The sequence below is a fragment of the Nilaparvata lugens genome, chromosome 5 (genome assembly GCF_014356525.2).
Source record: "Nilaparvata lugens isolate BPH chromosome 5, ASM1435652v1, whole genome shotgun sequence".
Lineage (NCBI taxonomy): Eukaryota > Metazoa > Arthropoda > Insecta > Hemiptera > Delphacidae > Nilaparvata > Nilaparvata lugens.
Genome location: NC_052508.1, coordinates 31927700 through 31951269, shown reverse-complemented (window position 1 = coordinate 31951269; position 23570 = coordinate 31927700). Strand labels below are relative to the sequence as shown.

Sequence of the window (23570 nt, the reverse complement as noted above, 5' to 3'; positions counted from 1 at the left end):
ATTCACCAAATAAAGTCAAGTGTGACATGAGATACATTGACCTTTTGGCGGTACGGAGTTCGCCGGGTAGGCTAGTTGTAAATAAAGCTTTATTATTAATAGTCAACGCTGAAAAAAGACAGGCTCAATCACCAGGAATACTATAAATTCTGTGAGGGACCAGTAAGCCATTGATTTTGAGTAGTTCAATCACTTCCACTATGGACACTGGATACATTATGGACAATCAATGATCAATACGTTTTAGTAATTCAATTCAAAAATACGTATGAAATTTATCAGCTACAGAATAAAAAACTTTTGATTGCAGTGACCCCGACTACTACAATATGAATAACCATTTGGATCAAATATAAGGAATAACTCACATCTCTCAGGGGCCCCAGCTCCCTCAGGGGGGCAAATTTCTGAAAATCCTATCTTAGTGGATGTTTTGAGGCTACCATAAACAATTGTGCAAAATTTCAAGTTTTTAGGCTCAGTAGGTTGGGCTGTGGTGTGATTTCAGTCTGTCGGGGCTTAGCCTTTTATAGATATAGAGAAGAAGAGAAGAGATGTACCTTAACCTAGAATAAATAACTTCTATTAACTCTAACAAAACAACTAAGGCATAAGTAGAGGAAATGAAACAACTGGCATAAGTGAAAATCACTTGTAGGACGACACAGGTTGATAGTGTGCTAGGTAGATAGGAAACACTTGTGTTATATTCCTCACCAACAAAGTTGAACCACAAGAGATGCTTATGTATCAGCACCCATTACCTACCAAAGGGTCCCATCAAGTTTGTATTGTTCTCCCTTGACCGTCCATTTACCCATGCCATTTTTCATATATTCAAGTACAGAAAGAAAGAATAAAGGCCATATTATTGAAACAATAAATTCAAGTACAAAACTATAATAGAAGCTAAACTATAACATGATAAAGTAGCACACTGACCGAACGGGCGTTTTGCGTTGAGCTCGGGCTGTGCGAGGGTGGCGTGATGGCGCTTCTTGGCCTGGGCTGCGGCGGTGGCGGCAGGTGGCGGCGCAGTGGCGGCCACCAGGTCGCCGGGTGCCGGCTTGTGGCGACACAGTTGCGCCACTCGCTCCACGAGGTTGCAGTCGGGCAGGTGGGCTCGTGTCACCTCAAGCAAGTCGCAGACTGCGTGCAACTGGTCGCCTGTGGCCGCATCGTGCTCGTCCAACGGTGGCGCTGCCAGGTAGTAGGTGGCGCTCACTCGCTCCTCATCCACTTCCCCAACCACGAACACGGGACGGGCTGCGAACTGCGCCAGCATTGGTTCGGCGGCTGGCAGCTGCGGCTCCACCATTTCTGCCAACATACACTCTCTCATCTTCAACACTTTCTTCGTTTTAATTTATTAATACAGTTACAAATCATATATCTATGAATGGGGAGAGAACAATAGGAGTCTTGAGTGGAATAAAATGCCAGCTAAGACTCAGGAATATTCTAGGATAACATTAAAGGATTGTTTAAAATAATATTTTAGGATGAAATGAGAGCGATTAATTTTATCGATGAGATATCAATTTTAATGATGAAGCATATGAAGTAGAACGATTAAAAATAAATATGTTTCGAAACGAGCAAATCATACTACTTGCACAGCACAAAAATGACAACTCACTATGAAGTTAATTCCCGTGGGAGTTGCTGGTCTCCTATCGGGCGCCTCCCCAGGTGGCGGATTGGGGAATGCCTCCTAGATATAGGTGGTACCGGGGAAATTAAATACCCGGGGTGGACCAAAACCAGCAAACACGGCTGCTGCCTTGCAGACGGAGATCAGAGGATCCTCAAAGGCTAAGGGAAGAAAACCCCAACAGATAATTGACTGCTGCCTTGTAGTTTGGTATTGGCTTGCCAAAGGCTAGGGAGGGAAACCCGAAAAAATGACCTGGTCCTCCAGGTTGGGGGTTGGCGTGGGGCTAGCAACCCAACCCATGAAAAAACAGTTGTTAGGAAAGCAAACAATGAGCCACGGACGGACAGGATGAACGGAAATTATAATGGAAAAGCCAAAACAAGATTTAAGGACATGGATATACGACTTGCAACTTGGAATGTTAGGACTATGTTACAGCCGGGAAAAATGCACGAAATTGCCAAGGAAATAGAGAATTTTAAATTGGATGTTGTCGCAATACAGGAAATGAGATGGCAAGGGCAAGGTAGGATAGACAAAAAAGATCTCACTCTGCTGTATAGTGGAACAGAGGCAAGGTCTGGAATGAGTGGAGTAGGTTTTATTATTACCAGACGGTGGAAAAAGAGCATCCTAAGTTGGGCCCCAATTAACGAAAGAATTTGCCTTCTTAGATTGAAAGGAAAGTTCCGAAATATTTTTTTGGTATCAGTGTATGCGCCTACGGAGGACAGCGACGAAGTAGGCAAAGATAGTTTTTACGACCTGATAGCCGCAGAATATGATAAACTACCGAAATATGACACCATTATAATACTGGGAGATTTTAATGCAAAAGTAGGAAAGGAGACTTATCTGAAGCCAGTAGCAGGAAAATACTCAATGCATGAGGAATGCAATGAGAATGGTAGAAGAATAGTTCAATTTGCGGTAGAGAAGAACTTAATAATCAAGAGCACATGCTTCCCTCATAAAAATATTCATAAAGGTACATGGAGAATACCTGGAACACAAAATGTGAACCAGATAGATCATGTGCTAATATCGGCAAGACATGCTTCATCTATCACAGATGTGAGATCATTAAGAGTCCCGAACTGTGACTCCGACCATTATTTGGTGCGAGCAGTTCTCAGACAAAGATTGGCGCTTGCACAAGCTACTAAGGGGGAGAGAAGGATAAAGTGGGACGTGGAAAAACTGAGGCAGGGGGAGTGTCGGACAAGGTTTGAGGAAGAAATGGAAAGACGGCTCCCAAATAAACTATCGGAAACCCCTGAAGAATTTAATAGCAAACTAACAAAACTAGCAAATTAACAGAGCATGGAATGATATGAAGCACGCCATGACAGAGGTGATTGAAAACACTGTGGGAGAAAAAAGAATTGAAAGAAATGGAGCATGGTTCAATGAAGAATGTAGTAGGGCACTGCAAAGAAAGAATGAAGCATGGAGAGATATGATGGGTAGGGAAACGCGGCTTAAAAGAGAGAGATACAAGGAACTCAGAAGAACTGCAAGCAAGATATGCAGGAAGAAAAAGAGAGAGTGGCAAAAGAAGCGATTAGAAGACATTGAGACGGCGTACCTGCGGAATGATGTAGGAGGATTCTATCAGAGGGTCGATACAATAAAGAGAGGGTATCAACCCAGATTAAAGTTATGTAAAGACCTAGAGGGACAAATAATTGGAGAAGAAAATAAAGTATTAGAAACGTGGGAGGAATATTTCAAGGAGCAGCTGAGTATAGAGAGAGATAATGGAGAGTTTGCCGAGGAAATAATGACTGCTGAGCCTCTAGTGGAGCCGCCGACCATGCGGGAAGTGCAGGAGGCTATCGACAAGCTGAAGAGTAATAAAGCACTTGGAAGTGATTATATACCTGCTGAGGTATATAAGTGTGGGGGACAAAAACTAACAAGATTATGTCATGAACTGATAACTGGAATATGGGTAAGTGAGGAAATGCCGGATGAATGGAAAAGAGGAATAATTTGCCCTATTTTTAAGAAAGGGGACAAACTCATGTGCAATAATTATAGGGGAATAACACTGCTCAACATAGCCTATAAAATCTTCTCCACAATTATTTTTAAGCGAGTGACGTTATATGCAGAGGAAGAACTCAGTGAAGTTCAGTGTGGGTTCAGAAACAACAGAGGGACAACGGACCAAATATTTGTAATGAGGCAGACAATGAAGAAGTGCTATGAGTTTGATGTAGACTTGCACATTGCATTTGTTGACTTCCGGCAGGCGTTCGACAGTGTAGACAGGAAGCAGTTACCTACAGTACTTACCAGGTGTGGTTTACCAAGAAAGTTGGTAAAAATGGCCTTACTCACAATGGAAGGTGCAAGAGCTTGTGTCAGAATAGATAACAAGTTAAGTAAAGAATTTAGAGTGAATAGAGGCGTAAGGCAGGGTGATGCACTCTCGGCAGTTATCTTTAACCTGGCACTTGATGTTATTCTTAAAGCATTGCAGACAAGCGGCAGTATTGTAACTAAGTCCAAGCAAGCATATGCGTACGTAGATGATATGGTGCTTATATCAAGAAGCAAAGCTGGTGTGGTTGACATGCTCCAAACTCTAAAAAATTAAGGTAAGAAGTTGGGTCTTGAGATTAATATAGAAAAATCTAAATATCTTATGATGTCAGCAAACGGGAGAAGAAGACATGTTGGTGATCTGGAATGTGGGGGAGGAGTTTGGCTTCAAAATGTGAGGCAGTTCAAGTACTTGGGTTCGCTTCTCAATAGTGAGAACAAGGTACGAGTGGACGTGGAAAGCAGGATTTTAGCTGCAAACAAGGCGTACTTTGTCCACATGAAACTAATGAAGTCAAAGCTCTTATCACGCATGTCTAAGCTGCGGCTATACAAAACACTGATCAGACCAGTGGCCACCTATGGTGCTGAGACGTGGACGCTAACTAGTAGAGAAGAGCAAGCATTGCGTGTTTTTGAGAGAAAAATTGTAAGGCGTATCATGTGACCAGTCAGGACAGAATAAGGGTGGCGCATCAGAAATAATGAAGAGATTGCCAATTTCACGAGTTATAAAGGCGCAACGGTTGAGATGGTTGGGGCATGTCCAGAGAATGGAGCACTGCAGACTACCGCATAAGTTGTTAAAAAGTAAAATGATTGGTACGCGTAGAAGAGGAAGGCCCAGGAGGAGATGGCTGGAGGATGTGAGTGCCGATTTGCGTGTTTTGGGCATCAGAGGATGGGAGAATGTGGCGGAGAGGAGAGACGATTGGAGGCGAATTGTGCAGGAGGCCAAGGTCCACATCGGACTGTAGCGCCAATGAAAGTAAGTAAGTAAGTACTATGAAGTTAATTATTCTAGTTAGAATATTACGTAACTTACATTAAAAAACTGATTTTTCATTCTTTGACTTTTTCAATGTATTAAATTATTAAATGATTTAACGTTCATGTCTATAATGGACAATCATAGGATAAAATACAATTTATATTGGAAATTTAAAATACAATATTATATTATTATACAATACAATATTATTATACAATACAGCATTATTATATTTAAAATACAATTTAGCTTATTAAATTTATAATGAGATACTGAATAAAATGAGCCATTTAATAAACCACAGACTCAAGACATGTTCACACATCTGCGACTCGCACAATACTTTAGCCTAAAAATGAAACATAAATGTACGAGTAACGAGATAAATGTGCGACTGTCATGCTGTTCATTAATTTTTAAAAGTGGAGAAAAGATATGAAACAGATATGATTTTTTCTGTAGTGTGAAGTTTTTAGTTCAAAATTTTTAAATAATTAATAAGTTACTGTTCTAGATTTTTTTGATATTTTAGACTAAATATGATTTTGATTCAAAATTTGCTCGTTTATCTGAGTATTGAAGAGCGTAAATTGTATTTTGAAAAGTGAAAGTGACATAACCAACATTTTGATTTGGACATTATAGTATAAATTGGAAATAGGACAGTTTTGGGCATGAACCTGTTGTGCCTTTCCTCATGTTAAGTACTTGTACACAATGTGATAAATAAATAAATAAATAAACAAATAATGAGAGCTAGGATTGTTTTTTTTTCAGAGAGCGTTACTTACCTTTCTGTTCAGGTGGATTTTCATCCTCTTCATCGATCATTTTGATAAGAGCCGTCAAATTATCACGTACACTATCCAATTGCTCTTCATCAGTTGAAATATTTTCCTAAAACACAAATAAGAAGTAAATAATAAAAATTAGACAAATTTCTATGCAAATATAAAAGAAAATTAGGACTTGAGCACTGTTTCAGGAGATGATCGAATAGAAATTTATTTTGATATAAAAATTCAACAAAGTAAAATACATTTCTTAATATGAATCGAAATATAGAAATAAATAAACTAGAAAATAAAATGATACAAACTGATGAAAAATATCTTCAAGTGTGACATCACCATCAAAAATTAAAATAAATGCCCACTGGTTTAATTACTTAATAATGTAACTTACTTCCATACTAATTAGGCTAATTTTACATCTTTATTTTTTATAATTAAATTACTAAATAATTGATAGGGAATATGTATTGAGGTTTAATCTACATGCATTTTTCTACAATATTAGTCAATGAGTGACTATGTACAATCCATAACACAATACTTCTAAACCTTGTTTTCAAATATGTTTGTGCAGCGCCACAAACAGCTTGAATCATCTACACACATATATCACCATATGTCTTCTTGTCAAATAGCTGTGCTGTGGCTGTTGGCCACCTCTTGTCGTTGCAAGTTATTAACATTCTTCACTTTTTTATCAGAAGTTGATAATTCCTTCTTCATGTAAATAATATTGCAAAATATATACTATACATACTTAATAGTCATTATTATTATTATTATTAGCCTATTATTTGTAGTGTTAGAAAAACTTTTGATTGTATGGTATGAGAAAATTCTGGCTTTATTAATATTCAGACACTTGAAGCCGTAGGTCTAAAAACAGTCGTTAGGTCATGTCAGAGGCCCTGAAACTGATCAAGTGCGACCTCAGAATTTTGACACTAGACCCGAGCCAGCCACACGTTACTTGATATTATTATTATTATTAGCGTACTAGCCGTCAGGCTCGTTTCGCTCGCCATATCCATCTAGCCAGGGGGCTCCACCCCTTGGACCCCCGACTGTATCGTCCAAAAATGAGATCAGCGGGCTCGCTTCGCTTGCCTGCATTTTTCATTTGAGCATGCTTCATTCCATCAGAAAGTCAAAGGACTGAGAAAACGCAGAAAAGCTGAGAAAAACGCTGATTTTGGGCGTATCTTCTTTTGGCATTCTTCTTTCAAGGCTGGAGTCGCATGGAATCTTTTCAAGAGCTATCTATCAAACCGAATACAATGTGTCAGAGTCAATTGATGTATAAGCAACAAGCTGACTGTAAAGTTTGGAGTGCCACAAGGAACGGTACTAGGATCAATTCTTTTTCTTCTCTACATAAATCCATTATGCAACATGGAAATTAATGGATCAATCACCACCTTTGCAGATGATACTGTTCTCGTGTTCTCTGAACCGACCTGGGAGATGACCTGGAGAGAAGCCGAGACTGGACTTCAGAGGGTGTCTCGGTTGAGTGAAAATCTGCTAACATTGAACCATGAGAAAACCTTCTTTCAGACCTTTTCGGCGACTCAACATGGACAGCCAACAGGAGATGAGATAGTAATCAAGAATCAACGGAATGACACTTCATACACAGTTAACAGGAAACAGTCACAGAAATACCTGAGAGTTACAATGGACTCTTTCCTGCGCTACGATCATCATCTCAATGAATTATGCGGGAGACTGAGGAAGACCATCTACAGATTCAGGATTCTGAGGACACTGGTCGACAAGGGATGTCTAAGAGTTATCTACTTCTCTCTAGCACAGTCCCACATGCTGTATGGGATTGTGGGATGGGGAGGTGCAAGCTTCTTGCACATCGAACCGCTCCTCAGGGTACAGAAAGGATGATCATGAGAGTCATCAACCAGAAGCCTCCACGATATTCATCAGATCAGCTATTCAATGAGTTTGACGTAATGGATCCAAGACAGCTTTACTCCAAGGAGATACTATGCAGATTACACAAGAACTCAACATTTCAAACCAGAAACCACAACCACAACACCAGATACAGGAATCTTCTCATCACCAGTGTTGCAAGGAACGCACTATACCAGAGAAATTTCAATCATTTAGCACCAAAATTATATAATCTATTTCCTGCAAACTTCAAACAGATTAATCATCCTAGAAAGTTCAAAACAATAGTACACAATTGGTTGATGAGCAAAGGAAGACAGAACATAGAAAATATTATTTCAAACAACAACTAACCACCTAATGACTTACTAAACACTAACTAATAATACGCCCAAAAAAAAACAAACAAAACCTACTCTAGAACATGATACGCCATAGTGGAGTAGGTCAATTTCCACACAGAATAAAAATCTGGTGTGGTACACTCACACAACTTTCCTTGCTCATTGAACTATTTAAAATTTTACATCTATTTTCGTTTAAAAACCTTTCCCCTTATTTTGATCAAATATTTCTCTTGTAAAAAAACATCCACGGAACAAAGTGCCCTTTTTATAACCCTACCTTAAAATTTCCAATATAGTTCGCTAAATAAACCTAAGCCTCAATATCAAACGAGAATAATTTAGGAGAAAAACATAATGAAGATTGACGGCAACATATTTGCAACTACGATCAGACTACTGTATATGTGTATATACAATTGTTTTCAGAGTACTTTTTCCTTTATGTAAATATTGTGAAATTCGATGTTTTTTTTTAAATTCGTCAAAACAGCTGTTCTACAGATGAAATATCTTGACTATGACTGTGTTCTTTTTATAAACTGCTCTACCTACCCACGGTATATGGAAGAAGAAAAAGTAAAAACCGTGTTCCTACCTACCTCATGCACGAGAAGGAGGTTACAAAGTCCATTTCTCAAGGATTGGGTGGACCCCCCATTAGTACCCCAGGAAAAAGACTCATGTCAGTTGATAGAGCTAATAAATAACTATACAGGGTATGGATTTGAAAAAAATTGTTAGAGCCGTTTTTGAGAAAATCGTGAAAAACATGGTTTTTTAGTAACTGTCATTTTTCTCAAGAATATTACGGAGCTCCTGCAATTTTCACAGAAATGAGACTCATGTCATCAGTTGATAGGGCTTATAAATAGCTATCCATGGTATAAATTTGAAGAAAATCGTTGAAGCCGTTTTCGAGAAAACCGTGAAAAACATGGCTTTTTAGTCATTATCCGCCATTTTTCTCAAGAATATTACGGAGCTCCTGAAATTTTCCCAGAAATGAGACTCATGCCAGTTGATAGGGCTTATGAATCTATGGTATAAATTTGAAGAAAATCGTTGGAGCCGTTTTCGAGAAAACCGTGAAAAACATGATTTTTTAGTCATTATCCGCCATTTTTCTCAATAATATTACGGAGCTCCTGAAATTTTCCCTGAAATGAGACTCATTTCAGTTGATAGGGCTTATAGATAGCTACTTATGGTATGAATTTGAAGAAAATCGTTAGAGCCATTTTCGAGAAAAACGTGAAAAACATGGTTTTTTAGTAATTATCCGCCATTTTTTCCGCCATCTTGAATTGAATTCTATTGAATTTCTTAATGTCGGGTCCTCATGGTATAAGGACCTTAAGTTTAAAATTTCAAGTCAATCGGTTAATTAGGAATGGAGTTATCGTGTTCACAGACATACACACATACACACACACACACACACATACACACACACAGACCAATACCCAAAAATCATGTTTTTGGACTCAGGGGACCTTGAAACGTATAGAAAACTTGAAATTGGGGTACCTTAATTTTTTTTGGAAAGCAATACTTTCCTTACCTATGGTAGTAGGGCAAGGAAAGTAAAAACTAAACAAGTAGAGGACACATTATAAGAATTTTTTGTAACTATTGTATGTAATTGTAATAAAATTTATCTAATATGTTGTGTAATTGATGTTGTAGTTTTAGGTTTTTTGGGAAATAAACATTCATTTATTTCTCCATAATTGAAAAAATAAGACGTTGATGTTGTCAATGTTGTGTGAATTAATTTTTGAACAAATATAGTGGTATTGATAACATCAACGTCTTATTATTTCAATTAGAAAAACTTGTTTAAAAGTTTCATTATTTCTGACATGAGGGTGTAAAAGAAGATTTTCTGTACACAAGCATCAATACACAAGTATATGTGTATTTATCATCCGTTTCATTACCCACGCACCAGCCTAGAGGTCATGTGAGGATCATCCTCATTGTAACGTATACTAGCCTAATCTAATTTACGGTGCCTATGATCATGTTTTAGTTTTTTTTTGTTTTCATGTGTATATTTATGTGAGATTTATGTATGAGAATTTCTCATGTGTCGTTGGAAGGAATTTTCTCAATGAAAAAATGTCTGATCATAGAATAGAACACACCTTGACAAGTTTGTCGAGCTGAGAGAGTGGATGGTTGGAGTTGGAGTTGTGGTCAGATGCTGCCGAGTGTTGCCAGCCGAGGTAGCCGGCCAGCTGACGAGTGGTGAGAGCGAGCGTACGCGGAGGCAGTGCAGTGGCGGTGCAGTGGCCGTCTGCAGGCGGCTGCAGAGCAGTACAGTTGCCGTCTGTAGACGGCTGCAACAGACAGTGAGTGAGCTGCAGCAGCGCCGAGAGAGTGGCCAGACTCTCGCCGTCCCTTGTCCAGCACTTGCACAATGTGGTCGCTGCCTGCCAAAGCGCTCTCTGCTGCCGGTCCAAGCAACTGAAACCATAAGTACAAGTTGGCTATGAAAAACACAGATAGATAATATATATGATCAACACATAAAATATAAAATATCTCAATATCTCATCAATTTGCCGAAACAAAGACGAAATAAAATACCAGTTGTGAAAATTCAAACAACCCGCTCAAATAAATTAATTATTGAACAATAAATTTTCCATTTTTCGACCGAATTTCACTTATGATTCGACCTATGATGCATGATTTTGAACCGCCTTGACGAGCCGAGAAGAATGGAGTGTAGTACGATGAAATCTGAGCATTGTGTCAAAAGTGTTTGGAAAAAAGATGTGTTTAAAAAAATGTGTTTCAAAAGTGTTTGAGATTTTGATTCTTGAGGTGTCCTTAAGCGCGTCTCTCCACTAGGAAATACTGAAATGAAGTGCATCTAACGGGTGATTCTCATAGAACTTATGAAGTGAGTCTCATGAACTTATATCAATGTGACGACAATTTAGTTGGTGATGATGGTTGAAGCTGAAAATTAGGTGTTTTTCACAATACAAGGAGCATTGTTGTCAAGTGTACTTATAAATCTATATGAGATAGAGCGCTGTACCTGATCTCAGATTGTAGAGCACGAAAATACGCCTAGAGGGATTTTGAACAATACATGTAAATGGTAACAATCGGAAGATATTGTTGATCAAAAACTAAAATTCATTTCTTTATTAGAATAATAATAAAACATTGGAATACTACAATAAATATCCTCTGTTGGCTAATATATTTGAATAAAATTTTTTTTCAGTTTGAGCATTTATTCGGTAATTTGAGTTAATCATGAGTCTAAATTTCTGAATCATGTGTTTAGCTGGATGAAACAAACTTAGGTACGATTCTTTCCGCTAAATCGCGCACTTGTCGGTTCAGCTGTTGTCATTGTTGGCGTGTATTTTGAATGCAAATTTGTTTTATCTGTATCCTTTTCTGATTTTTGTATAAATAAAAATGATAACTTTTGCTGAGAATTTTCAACTTCAATGAAAATTATTCATGAAATTTTGACAAAAATGAATATTCAAGATTAATTAAAAAATTATTAAAAATTTGAAAATTACAAAATTTAAATTGGTAGAATTATTAATTGGATACGGTAATTAATAATAAATACTTATATTATATTCAAAATAATATAATTTATTAAAATGAATAATAAATTAATTTAATATATGAGGAATAAATAAATTATTAATATTATAAATATTAATATTGAATATTATAATATATTCAGTTATACATTTTGAAAATTATAAATAATTATTCATTATTTTGAATGATATTTTTCTATTTATAAATTGACTGGTTGATGAATTATTTAGAAATTGAAATTTATTTAAATTTTCAAATTGATTGGATTAGTTTAATTATTAATTGAAATTAATTTTTTAATAAATTAAGGTTGTTATTGAAAAAAAATTACAATTTGGACATTTTACCCATAATTACTCACTTTTCATATTCAATGGTAACTAGGAAAAATTCAATGTGGAAGACGAGTGCAAAGTTCCTTTGCTGCACTCAAGAAACCATTCCGCACTCGTCTACGGTTCGTGCGTAAACGTTTCTTTCGGAGCAGCAAACTGTCACTTTGCACACTAGTTGCACAAATAACTAATTCATATTTTATTTTGGAAATAACTATTCAACTGAAATTGTTAGTATACTGACGATTTCAAGTGATAGAGTCCTAGGTCGTGTTCGACGAGCATGATGAACGTCCTGAGCACAGGTTGCAGCGTGGTAATGGAAGTCTGGTTCTCATTGGTAAGGTGCTCGACCATGGCGACGCAGAGGGGGGCGAGCAGGTCGCGAGGCGGCAGCGCATTGGCCAGGTACACCTCGGTGGGCGTGGTCTGTGCCGCCCCTCCAACCGGCGGGGGCAGCAGTGTCAGGTCGGGGTCCACCAGCGATTGGATAATCGATATCACGCACTCCTGTGCCTGAAAATACAAGTCCATCAAGCTATTTCCAAATGATACAGACTGAATTTTCAATTTCCATCCTTTTATCATCATATTACCTTTAGGTCCAGTTTCTTGGACATTATTGAATCTAATGGACATTAAATCCATGCTAAATCTAAAGGTTCATCAAGTATCCTAGAAACCGGACCATCCTTCCATAAGATGAGCTATATTATTTTGGTAGAAAGCGTAATACATGATTGAAAAACAGATCCATAACACCCTACTTATTCATTTATTCAGTCAAAAAACAATTATCTGATAACTTATAGTAGTCTACCGTTTAGAAGTGAAACTTGAAAAGAAAATAACTATTAGCCTATAGTCTTTAACAAAATAATTCTTTTGCTCGCTGGTGAGAATTGCATGAATAATTCAAAGTAACGAAGAAAAAAGAAAAACAAAAAGATGTTTTTTTTTGTTTGTCTAGATGTCGACACAAAAATGCTGGTCAGGAGCCATCTCCTAGTTCGTCTACTAAGGAAAAATTTCAAGTGCAAGATTCAAAATGAAAGATATACACCATCAATTCCTCTTCACGCTTCTCTTCTTAGTTTCTAGAAGATTAGTCTCTTCTGATTAGTTTATTGCAACCTATAGTTTAACGTTGTAAACCATTGAAAGCTTGTGTGAATCATTTGTCTTTTGAAAGTTAACTTTGTAGGATGAATTTGATTTTTCATTACATACAATACAGAACCGTAATTTTTTTTGAAATTAGAACAAAGCGTTAGTCCAACTCAGGAAACTTGATTTGTTTTTCATTCTCTTAGAAAGGTTCCAACTACTGGATCTGGGTCGTGTACGTTGTACAGCTACCAGCTACTAATTTCAATTGCTCACATGCTAACTAGCATCCATTCTCTTTTCAACAACTAGATCTTGGTTGTGTACGGTGTATCACTACCAGTTGCACATTTCATTTGTCACCGTTAACTAGCATCGATTCTACAGTAAGTTGAGTGAAAGGAGTTACAGTGTTGCCAAATGTACGATAATTACTGTTTTGTACGACAAATAAGCTTCTTGTACGATGTACGATATGTTGACGTACGATAATGGGGAATTTACGATAATGTCTGTTTGTGATCACAATGTTTAATTAAACTATTTAATTTAGTATTTTAGCGGTGGATTGCAAAGTAATTCAAGTTACCTGAACGTGGGTGGGTAGGATGAAGGGCGCTCGCAGTATGTGAGAGAAGGAGGAGACGACAGAGGCATAGCGGTGCTCTTCACTGTTGGCGGCCGCCTTGGTGGTCGAGGCCGCTCTCACCGTCAACAGGTGCATCAACGCCGCCTTGATTGACGCGTGCGTCACCAGGTACGCCAGCAAGTTCAGAACCTACGACAATTCACAAACAGGTTTGCAAATTACAAATACATTTTCGATCGCCACCACGATATTCATTTATTTAATCTATACAACTTGTTGACATGAGCATTTTAAGCCTACAGTGAGGTCCACATTATAATGGCAGTATTTAATTGGTGTCGGAGATTAGCCGTGGTGCCGGACGGTTGTATTGGATTGAGCTCTGTTGCTGTTCAGATAAGATTACACTACTTGTTTTCGTTTCGGAAATCAACTGTTTCACTTCTTCTTTTATTCGTCTCAGGATAGATTATTTGTCTACACACGTGCTGTTTTACCTGGTACTCGCATTGGTCGGATTTCCTTGTAGGCACCCTGTTTTACATTATTAATTGTGAATTAAACTCAATCAGTCATATTTGGCTGTGTAACAAAATTGTGCAAGGCGAATTATAATTGTGCAAGGCGAAATATATCACTACCAGTTGCACATTTTCATTTGTCTTTTGTACTTCTATCATTTTAGAAAAGCATCTCGTAATTCCATATCAGACTTCCTTGATAAGAAAAATAGTTATCTTCAATTCATTTATCGATTCACCAAAAATTGTGAACGATTGGAATTTTATTTCTGCTATCTCTGATTGAAAAGCCGGTAGATATTATTTTGGGGTTATTCAAAAGGCGAATAATAATTTTTCTCTTCTTCTACAGCAGGATATTATACCTTCTTCTCTCACTGCTCTCAGTTGTTATAAGTAAATAAATAATAAACAATTTAAAAAAAAACCATCTATATATAACATAAATTGTTGAATAATAGATCTTCAAAGGAGTATAGTTTCTAACTAACGTTTAGACATTCACTTATGTTCTGGATTTAGAAAAAGCATTTAATTATTAATTGTAAGGTATATCCTAATTTTCCTAACTTTGAGTTTAGTTAGAATTACTGTCATTCACTGTTTTCAGCAACTTTTACCAACAACCGTACCTATACCTCTTTATTACCCTCCGCAGCTCTAGCTTAGTATATTTCTATAGGATTAAGTATCTATCAAGTCACAATCATTCACATATATTTACCCAATATTTGATATATTAAAATCCTAAAAGACAACTCATTTTTTTTATTCATCATGAAACTGGAGGAAACGACTACCAACAAGGGTGATTCTGCTGTCTATTTAAAAAATTATAATTCAGAAAGGATAGAACCTCAACTGCAGGTGAAATAATTTGGCAATGTCTGGTCAAAAAGTGTAAGGTTTCTATACGTTCTGACTCAATGCTGAATCTAACAACCGGCCCAAACCTGAAACACAATCAACAATCTAGTTCACTAGATTCTTCTAATAGTGGAGGGCTTCATGACACTTGACCTCTTGACAATGATTCTGTTTATATTAATTTTGAGAATATCTCCCTACCTGACAAGTCTTCCAACATGGAGGATTCTGATATGTTACTGACCGCTTCAAGCGTATTCAATGTAAGCACATCTGGCACCCCAATAGGTTCGAGTTCTCCCGTCCATCACAACCCAACTGAACCTCATGATAATAACAATGAAATGCTAGACTCTCTAAGAAAAGAAATTTCCTATATGAATGACAAAATGAGTACAATGAAACAGCAATGGAATGATGCAGTAAATCATTTCATTGATGTTGACAAGAAATTAATGGAACACATTACTGTTATGGATCAGATTAAAGTGAATATGAAGGTTCTGGAGGCGGAAAATACTGTTCTAAGAATCGAGAATAAATCTTTGAACGTGGAGCTTGGAGACCTGAAAAGCTCTCATCACCGTAAAAAATATACAAAGCATTTAGAAATTAATGACAGAATTATGGAGAAACAAACTGAAAAATGTGGTGTTATGAATAGTGGTGAAGATGCTGTGATGGGCAAAGTAGTTCATAGAGTTACAAAATAAAAAATCTGGTGTGGTACACTCACACAACTTTCCTTGCTCATTGAACTATAAGCCTCATTATACAACGAGAATAATTTAGGGGAATAACATAATGACGATTGACGGCAACATATTTGCAACTACGATCAGACTACTGTATAAGTGTATATACAATTGTTTTCAGAGTAATTTTTCCTTTATGTAAATTGTGAAATTCGATGATTTTTTTTTTTGAAATTCGTCAAAACAGCTGTTCTACAGATGAAATATCTTGACTATGACTATGTTCTTTTTTTATAAACTGCTCTACCTACCCACGGTATATGGAAGAAGAAAAAGTAAAAACCGTGTACCAACCTACCTCATGCACGAGAAGGAGGTTACAAAGTCCATTTCTCAAGGATTGGGTGAACCCCTCATTAGTACCCCAGGAAAAAGACTCATGTCAGTTATAGAGCTAATAAATAACTATACAGGGTATGAACTTCAAAAAATTCGTTAGAGCCGTTTTTGAGAAAATCGTGAAAAAAAATTATTTTTTAGTAACTGTCATTTTTCTCAAGAATATTACGGAGCTCCTGCAATTTTCTCATAAATAAGACTCATGTCAGTTGATAGGGCTTATAAATAGCTATCCATGGTATAAATTTGAAGAAAATCGTTGGAGCCGTTTTCGAGAAAACCGTGAAAAACATGGCTTTTTAGTCATTATCCGCCATTTTTCTCAAGAATATTACGGAGCTCCTGAAATTTTCCCTGAAATGAGACTTATGCCAGTTGATAGGGCTTATAAATAGCTATCCATGGTATGAATTTGAAGAAAATCGTTAGAGCCATTTTCGAGAAAAACGTGAAAAACATGGTTTTTTAGTAATCATCCGCCATTTTTTCCGCCATCTTGAATTGAATTTCTTATTGTCGGGTCCTCAGGGTATAAGGACCTTAAGTTTAAAATTTCAAGTCAATCGGTTAATTAGGAATGGAGTTATCGTGTTCACAGACATACACACACACACACACACACATACACACACACACACACACACACACACACACACACACACACACACACACACACAGACCAATACCCAAAAATCATGTTTTTGGACTCAGGGGACCTTGAAACGTATAGAAAACTTGAAATTGGGGTACCTTAATTTTTTTTGGAAAGCAATACTTTCCTTACCTATGGTAGTAGGGCAAGGAAAGTAAAAAGGAAAACTAAAAATAAGAGAGTATCAATATTGTCAGATAGTCATGGAAGAGATATTGGTTGGGATCTTAATGAAGAAGTAAGGCATAATGGATATGAGGTGACTGTACTCTCAAAACCGGGATGTTCATTCAATACCGTAACTTGTTACATCGATGATTTAACGAGAGATTTTAACATGAATGATAAGGTTATCATTTTGGCTGGTACTGACGATGTAACAGATAAATCATTACAAATTACAGACTTGAAATTGGAAAAAGTATTCAATACTGCTAGTTACACTGACGTCGTTATCTCCAATATACCGTGTATAGATATGATAGACCCCTCTTGAACGTCAATATCAGAAAAATGAATTCATGATCACATGAACAAATCAATGGAAGGGATAATGTGACACCTCTAGATTTGACTGACTTTGATATCAATGACTATACAAGACATGGGCTTCATTTGAACAGACACGGCGGAAAACAGAAACTCATCAAGCTCTTCAAGCATCACATTATGTGCTGTGTGCTACAGACCTCCGCACATTGGGTTTATGGAGGAGTTTGAAGTTTCCCTCATTGAGAGTATGGCTGCCTACAGACATATCATAGTCATGGGTGACTTTAACACGGACTTACTTAGACACAATTCACCTGAGAAAAATCAATTAATGACAATTTTCAACTCCTGTAATTTATCCCTGTTGCCTCTGAAGGCCACTCACCATACCTCAGCCTCCCACACCCTGTTGGATCTGATTGCTGTTTCAGATGAGGATGCGGTCAGAACACTTGGACAGATGCCGGCTCCAGGATTGTCACACCATGACCTTATTTACTGTGTCTATGCCATCAAAGTTCCCAAGCCTGAGCCAAGATTGATTCATTATCGAGATTTCAAGAATATTAACTATCCTGAACATTTTTAGAGAGGCGTCTGGTCTGCCCTGGTACTATTTTTACTTTACAAATGATGTTAATGTAATGCTGACAATGTTTTATGAGTATACACATTACCTCTTCAACAAGTTTGTACCTCCTAAGGTGAGGCGCGTAACAAGAGTACCAGCGCCATGGATTAGTCCTGAGATCAGGCGGCTGATGAAGGAGCGAGACAGATTATGTAGACTTTCCAGGCGCTCACGTGACCCGCTGCTGTTTGCCGAGTATAAAAGAGCAAGGAATCACTGCAAACAGCAACTTCGAAACTCCAAGTGCCGATACTTCCGCAGCACTCTTGAGTTGGTAGATCGACAGCATCCAAATGGCGAACACTGAGGAAACTCGGAGTTGGCAAGGATAGGAACAGGTTGATACTGAATCACAGACCTGATGAATTGAATGATTTCTTTGTGGATATTCCGGGGACATTGGATATGGCACAAGAGTATACAGACCAGTACAGAACAGCTCGAAGGCAGGATGAGTTCTACTTTGCTGCGGACACTGAAGCCAATTTACTGAATGCAATCTTGTCCATCAAGAGTGAAGCTGTTGGTGCTGATTTGCTTCCAATGAAATTTATCAAAATTATTTTGCCTATTGCCCTTCCATTCATCACACATCTCTATAACACTCACTCATTTCTTCTGTTTTCCCCGCTGAATTCAAAACCTCCAAAATCATCCCTCTCAATAAAACTTCCAATCCTTCCTCTCCATCTGATTATCGTCCAGTTGCAGTGCTGTCTGTCATGTCCAAGGGGCTAGAAAAATATGCACATGAACAAATTAATGGTCATGCTTCAACTTTCAACCTTCTCAATAAATTCCAATCAGGCTTCAGGAAGGGATACAGTACTATGAGTGCCCTTTTATGTGTAACAGATGATATACGCTTGGCTATGGATAATGGACAGCTTACTCTGATGGTACTGATTGATATGAGTAAGGCCTTCAATTCAATATATCATCCTCTTCTTCTTAAAAATTGATTAATCTGGGATTTTCAGCCAGCAGCATTGCCTGGATTAGATCATATCTAGCAGATAGACAGCAGTGTGTACTGGCAAATGGAGGACAATCTGGGTGGTAGGTGGTAAATAGGGGTGTGCCACAGGGATCGGTGCTGGGCCCTCTGTTATTCAGCTTATACATTAATGACTTACCTGACAGCCTGACCAATACTAAATATCACATGTATGCTGACGACCTGCAAATTTACTTGCATTTTGACATTGACGACTTTGACAACGCTGTTAACAAAATGAACTTTGACTTACTCAGCATCACGGAATGGACATCACAACATGGTTTAAACATTAATGAAAACAAATCAAAAGCAATAGTAATGGGACATAATAGACGCTTACCTAACCTTGACTATGCCAATGGACCTTTTGTGACAATTTTTTTTTTTTTTTAGATTACGTCCTAAAGACTCCAGTCATGGAGTATAAGACAAGTCATGTTATTACATAATAATTCTAACACTAAGTAGTTCAACCTAGTTTAGGTTTGAAAGGAATTCTTGTACACTATAAAAAGCTCTATCAACTAAATATTTTTTCATTTGTTTTTTGAAAATTTTCAAATCATCATTACTTTTCAAGATTTGAGGTAGCTTGTTATAAAATTTCCTACCAATATAATCTGGTTTTTGTTCAAATAACCTACTATTGTGACCCATTATATGATAATCTGCTCTGTTTCGCGTATTATACTCATGAACATCTGAATTCTGGATCACACCACCCGTTTTCACATGCATTACAACTTCATATACATACAAAGATGGCACAGTTAATAGACCAAGCTTTTTAAATAAAGGCCTACAAGAGTCTAACCTATTCACTTTCTCTATACATCTGAGTGCCTTCTTTTGAATCTTAAACACTCTGTCCATATTTTGTTGAGATGAATTACCCCATACTAAAATAGCATACCTAATATGAGATAGTATAAGTCCATGGTAAGCAGTTAACAGTAGTTTTTTATCATTCAGCCTAGCAAGCTGCCGCAGGACAAATACCCCAGATGATATCTTATTACATATCCTCTCAATGTAAGGATGCCATGTTAATTTCCTGTCCAATAAAATTCCCAAGCATGCTACTTTCTCTTCTTGGTCTAATTCATTTTCCTCTACAAACACATTTATTTCTCTATCCTCTACTGAATTATATTTACTTTTGAATTGTAGGAATTGACATTTCTTACTATTTATTGTTAATTGCCTTTGCTTCAAGAATTGGACAATTGACTGTACTCCAGTAAAAGCATTTATTTCTAGACTATCTAATAAATAATTGTTGAAGATAAGCGATGTGTCATCAGCAAACAACAGAGCTCTGTGATCTTTTAACTCTTTTGGTAATTGGTTCACATACAACAGAAACAGTAAGGGACCCAGAATTGAGCCTTGAGGTACTCCAGCCTGGACCTCCAGTTTTTGAGATTTAATTTTTACTATTTCATTCCCATCCACCTTGGTAAGCTCAACACACTGGTTTCTACCTATGAGATATGATTCAAACCATTTTAGTTCTATACCATTTACACCTACAGTTCTTAGTATTTCCAATAATATTCCATGGTTCACACAATCAAAAGCCTTGGACAAATCAAGAAATATTGCGGCTGCCTTCTCACCTGAATCTATTATATCTATTAGTCTTTCAACAAGGGATACTATTGCAGTCTTAGTGGATTTCCCTTTCTGGAACCCATGCTGTTCATCACATATGAAATTAATTTCTTCCAGGTGCATCAATAACCTATTTAAAACTTCTCTTTCAAAAATTTTACTTATTACATTTAGAATACTAATGGGTCTATAATTTTCAACTCTTTCACAATCACCGCTCTTGAAAATTGGCAAAATTTTTCCTTGTTTCAGATCATCAGGGAAAATACCCTGCTCTAGTGAAGTATTAAGGAGATGCAATAAAGGGTCCAGTAATTCATTTTCACATTCTTTTAAAATTTTGCTTGAGACCCCATCCAATCCTACTGTTTTTTTGTTATTCAAATTTTTTATTATTCTTGACAACTCATCTCTTGATAATGGATGAAATTTAAATACCTTTTCAATTGGCTCAGCATTTAATGTAGTTGTATTATAAGTATTAGTGTTCAGTGACTTTTGGAAATTATATGCAACCTGTTGATAATATTTATTGAAAAAGTTACAAATATCTATACTATCATCCATATAATTTCCATGTTCATCGATTATCCTAGGGACATTAGTAACTGTATCTTTTTGAGCTGCTCTCCTATTTCTATTAATTACCTCCCAAACAGCAGAGTTAAAATTGGTACTAGTTGTTAATATTTCAGCTGTTTTCTTACACTTAGCTTTCCTCACTTCTTTTGCATAGTTTTTCTTTAGACATTTGTATTTGACTTCACTCGGAACATCCCTCACTAATTTAAATTCCTCATAAGCTTCCCTAACAATATTTATTTGAGTAAGAATATCTTCAGTTATCCATTCATCTACTTTGTTTAATTTACTTTTTACTTTGACTTTTTTTATCGGACAGCATACACTAATGTGAAATCTTAGAGTATCAATGAATTGCTTATATTTGTAATTTAGGTTACAACTGTTATGAACACTACTCCAATTTTCTTGAAGCAGTTCCTGCTTCAAACAATTTATATTTCCTAACTCATATTGCTGAATTTCTTTCACAAAAGTTTTTTTCTGCTTGGATTCTGGCCCTGCAACTTAACATCTAAAATTTGATAGTTATGATCTGATAGATCTGAGCTACCTAACCTGACATTACAACCTTCTATATTTGTGAGGATATTATCAATAATTGTCTGTGAAGTTCGAGTTACTCTTGTATATTCGTGGACCTTAATTTCTAAATTATTCATATTAATAATAAATATCTCTAATATCCTCTGTCATTTTATCCTGCCTGGCAAAATCGGTATTGAAATCTCCTACTACTATAACATTTGTGAAACGAGCGGTTGTAATTTCCAAAAGTGTATGGAGCAGCTCACAAAATTTTTGCCAGTCTCCATTTGGTGACCTATAGATACCTAACACTGCTACCTCAAATCGATCATCAATTTTTAACCTTAGTCCCGTCACCTCTAAATCCATCTCAACAGAAAATCTCTTAACAAAATCCAGTTCATAAGTTTGGGTATGTTTAGCATTGCTAGTGAATATACATACACCACCACTTCTATGAGCTATTCTACAAAATTCTGATCTCAGTGAATAGCCTGGAATCCTAACTTGATTTATTTCCTTTATTTTTAAGCCATGCTCTGTGAAAATAACAATGTCAGGATCCTCCTGTTTAAGAAATACTTCTAATCTGTCAATTTTGTTGCGAAGATACTGAATATTTTGATGATAAATACTAAAAACCTTACCATCTTGTGCTACTCTATCTTTAGCATTTGTAGCGATTTCCCTTTCACTGTTTTGAGCCAATTTACTAAAAAATCGTTATTTGTTTTTTTGACTGTTTTTAAACCAGAGGATTGCAAACGGCTTTCAATCAGCTCTGCCAATCTATTACAAAAGATTACTTTGCCAGATCGATTTAATAATAATCGATTATACAATAAATGACCAACAGTTGGAGTACTGTAATACAGTAAAAGATTTGGGTGTCTTAATGAACAGACATCTCGACTGGACCGAACACATTACTAGCACTTGTAATAGGGTCTTTGCTGGCATACATTCTCTGAAGAAGATCAGCCCTTTTCTACCTTTTCAGGTAAGATTGATGCTGGTAAAGACCCTAATCTTTCCGACCTTTCCCATGACATGACTGTGGCACTGTCTGATAGGCTTCAGAGAGCTCAAAATTATTGCTTAAGATTTGTTAATAATCTAGATCGAGGTGAACATATCACTCCCTACTTCGTTCAGCTTAACGTGCTCAGGCTCAAAAGGTTTCGATCCTACCGCATACTTATGTTTCTATTTAAACTAATCGCCAATAAGAGCCCTGATTATTTGAGTATTAAATTTAGATTTCTGGGAGAGGTGGAACTAGAAATAGTTTGTCTGTGTTGAGTGTGCCTAGGCATCGTACGGTGGTCTATAACAGGTCTTTTCATGTAACTGCCTGCCGACTGTGGAACTCGCTACCAATGGAGTTGAGGGCAATTCAGCGCCAATCCCAGTTCAGTGCGGCTGTCATGAGCTTTGTGAGGGGGGCTGGCTGGAGCGACTTATAGCGACTGTGTATTGATTAATATATCTTCTTTGTACGTGTGTGTGTGTGTGTGTGTGTGTGTGTGTGTGTGTGTGTGTGTGTGTGTGTGTGTGTGTGTATGTCTGTGAACACGATAACTCCATTCCTAATTAACCGATTGACTTGAAATTTTAAACTTAAGGTCCTTATACCCTGAGGACCCGACAATAAGAAATTCAATAAAATTCAATTCAAGATGGCGGAAAAAATGGCGGTTAATTACTAAAAAACCATGTTTTTCACGTTTATCTCGAAATTGGCTCCAACGATTTTCTTCAAATTCATACCATGGATAGCTATTTATAAGCCCTATCAACTGGCATAAGTCAATCACAATCGACACGAACATTTTCGATCAAATGCAATTCAAGATGGCGGCTAAAATGGCGAAAATGTTGTCAAAAACAGGGTTTTTCGCGATTTTCTCAAAAACGGCTCAAATTTTGATCAAATTCATAC

At 36.9% G+C, this 23570-nt stretch overlaps 1 protein-coding gene across 2 annotated transcripts in view; it reads right to left on the bottom strand.

Annotated features, from left to right (window-relative positions):
* Positions 1-23570, bottom strand: part of LOC111049712 (protein virilizer) — an 87017-nt gene that overhangs the window by 17875 nt on the left and 45572 nt on the right. For both annotated transcript variants that reach the window (XM_039428175.1, XM_039428176.1), the window contains exons 12-16: positions 13648-13836; positions 12196-12467; positions 10179-10500; positions 5771-5876; positions 943-1320 (exon numbers count right to left, since the gene is read on the bottom strand). In XM_039428175.1, coding sequence (XP_039284109.1) covers positions 943-1320; positions 5771-5876; positions 10179-10500; positions 12196-12467; positions 13648-13836 — 1267 coding nt within the window. The remainder of the gene's footprint in view (positions 1-942; positions 1321-5770; positions 5877-10178; positions 10501-12195; positions 12468-13647; positions 13837-23570) is intronic.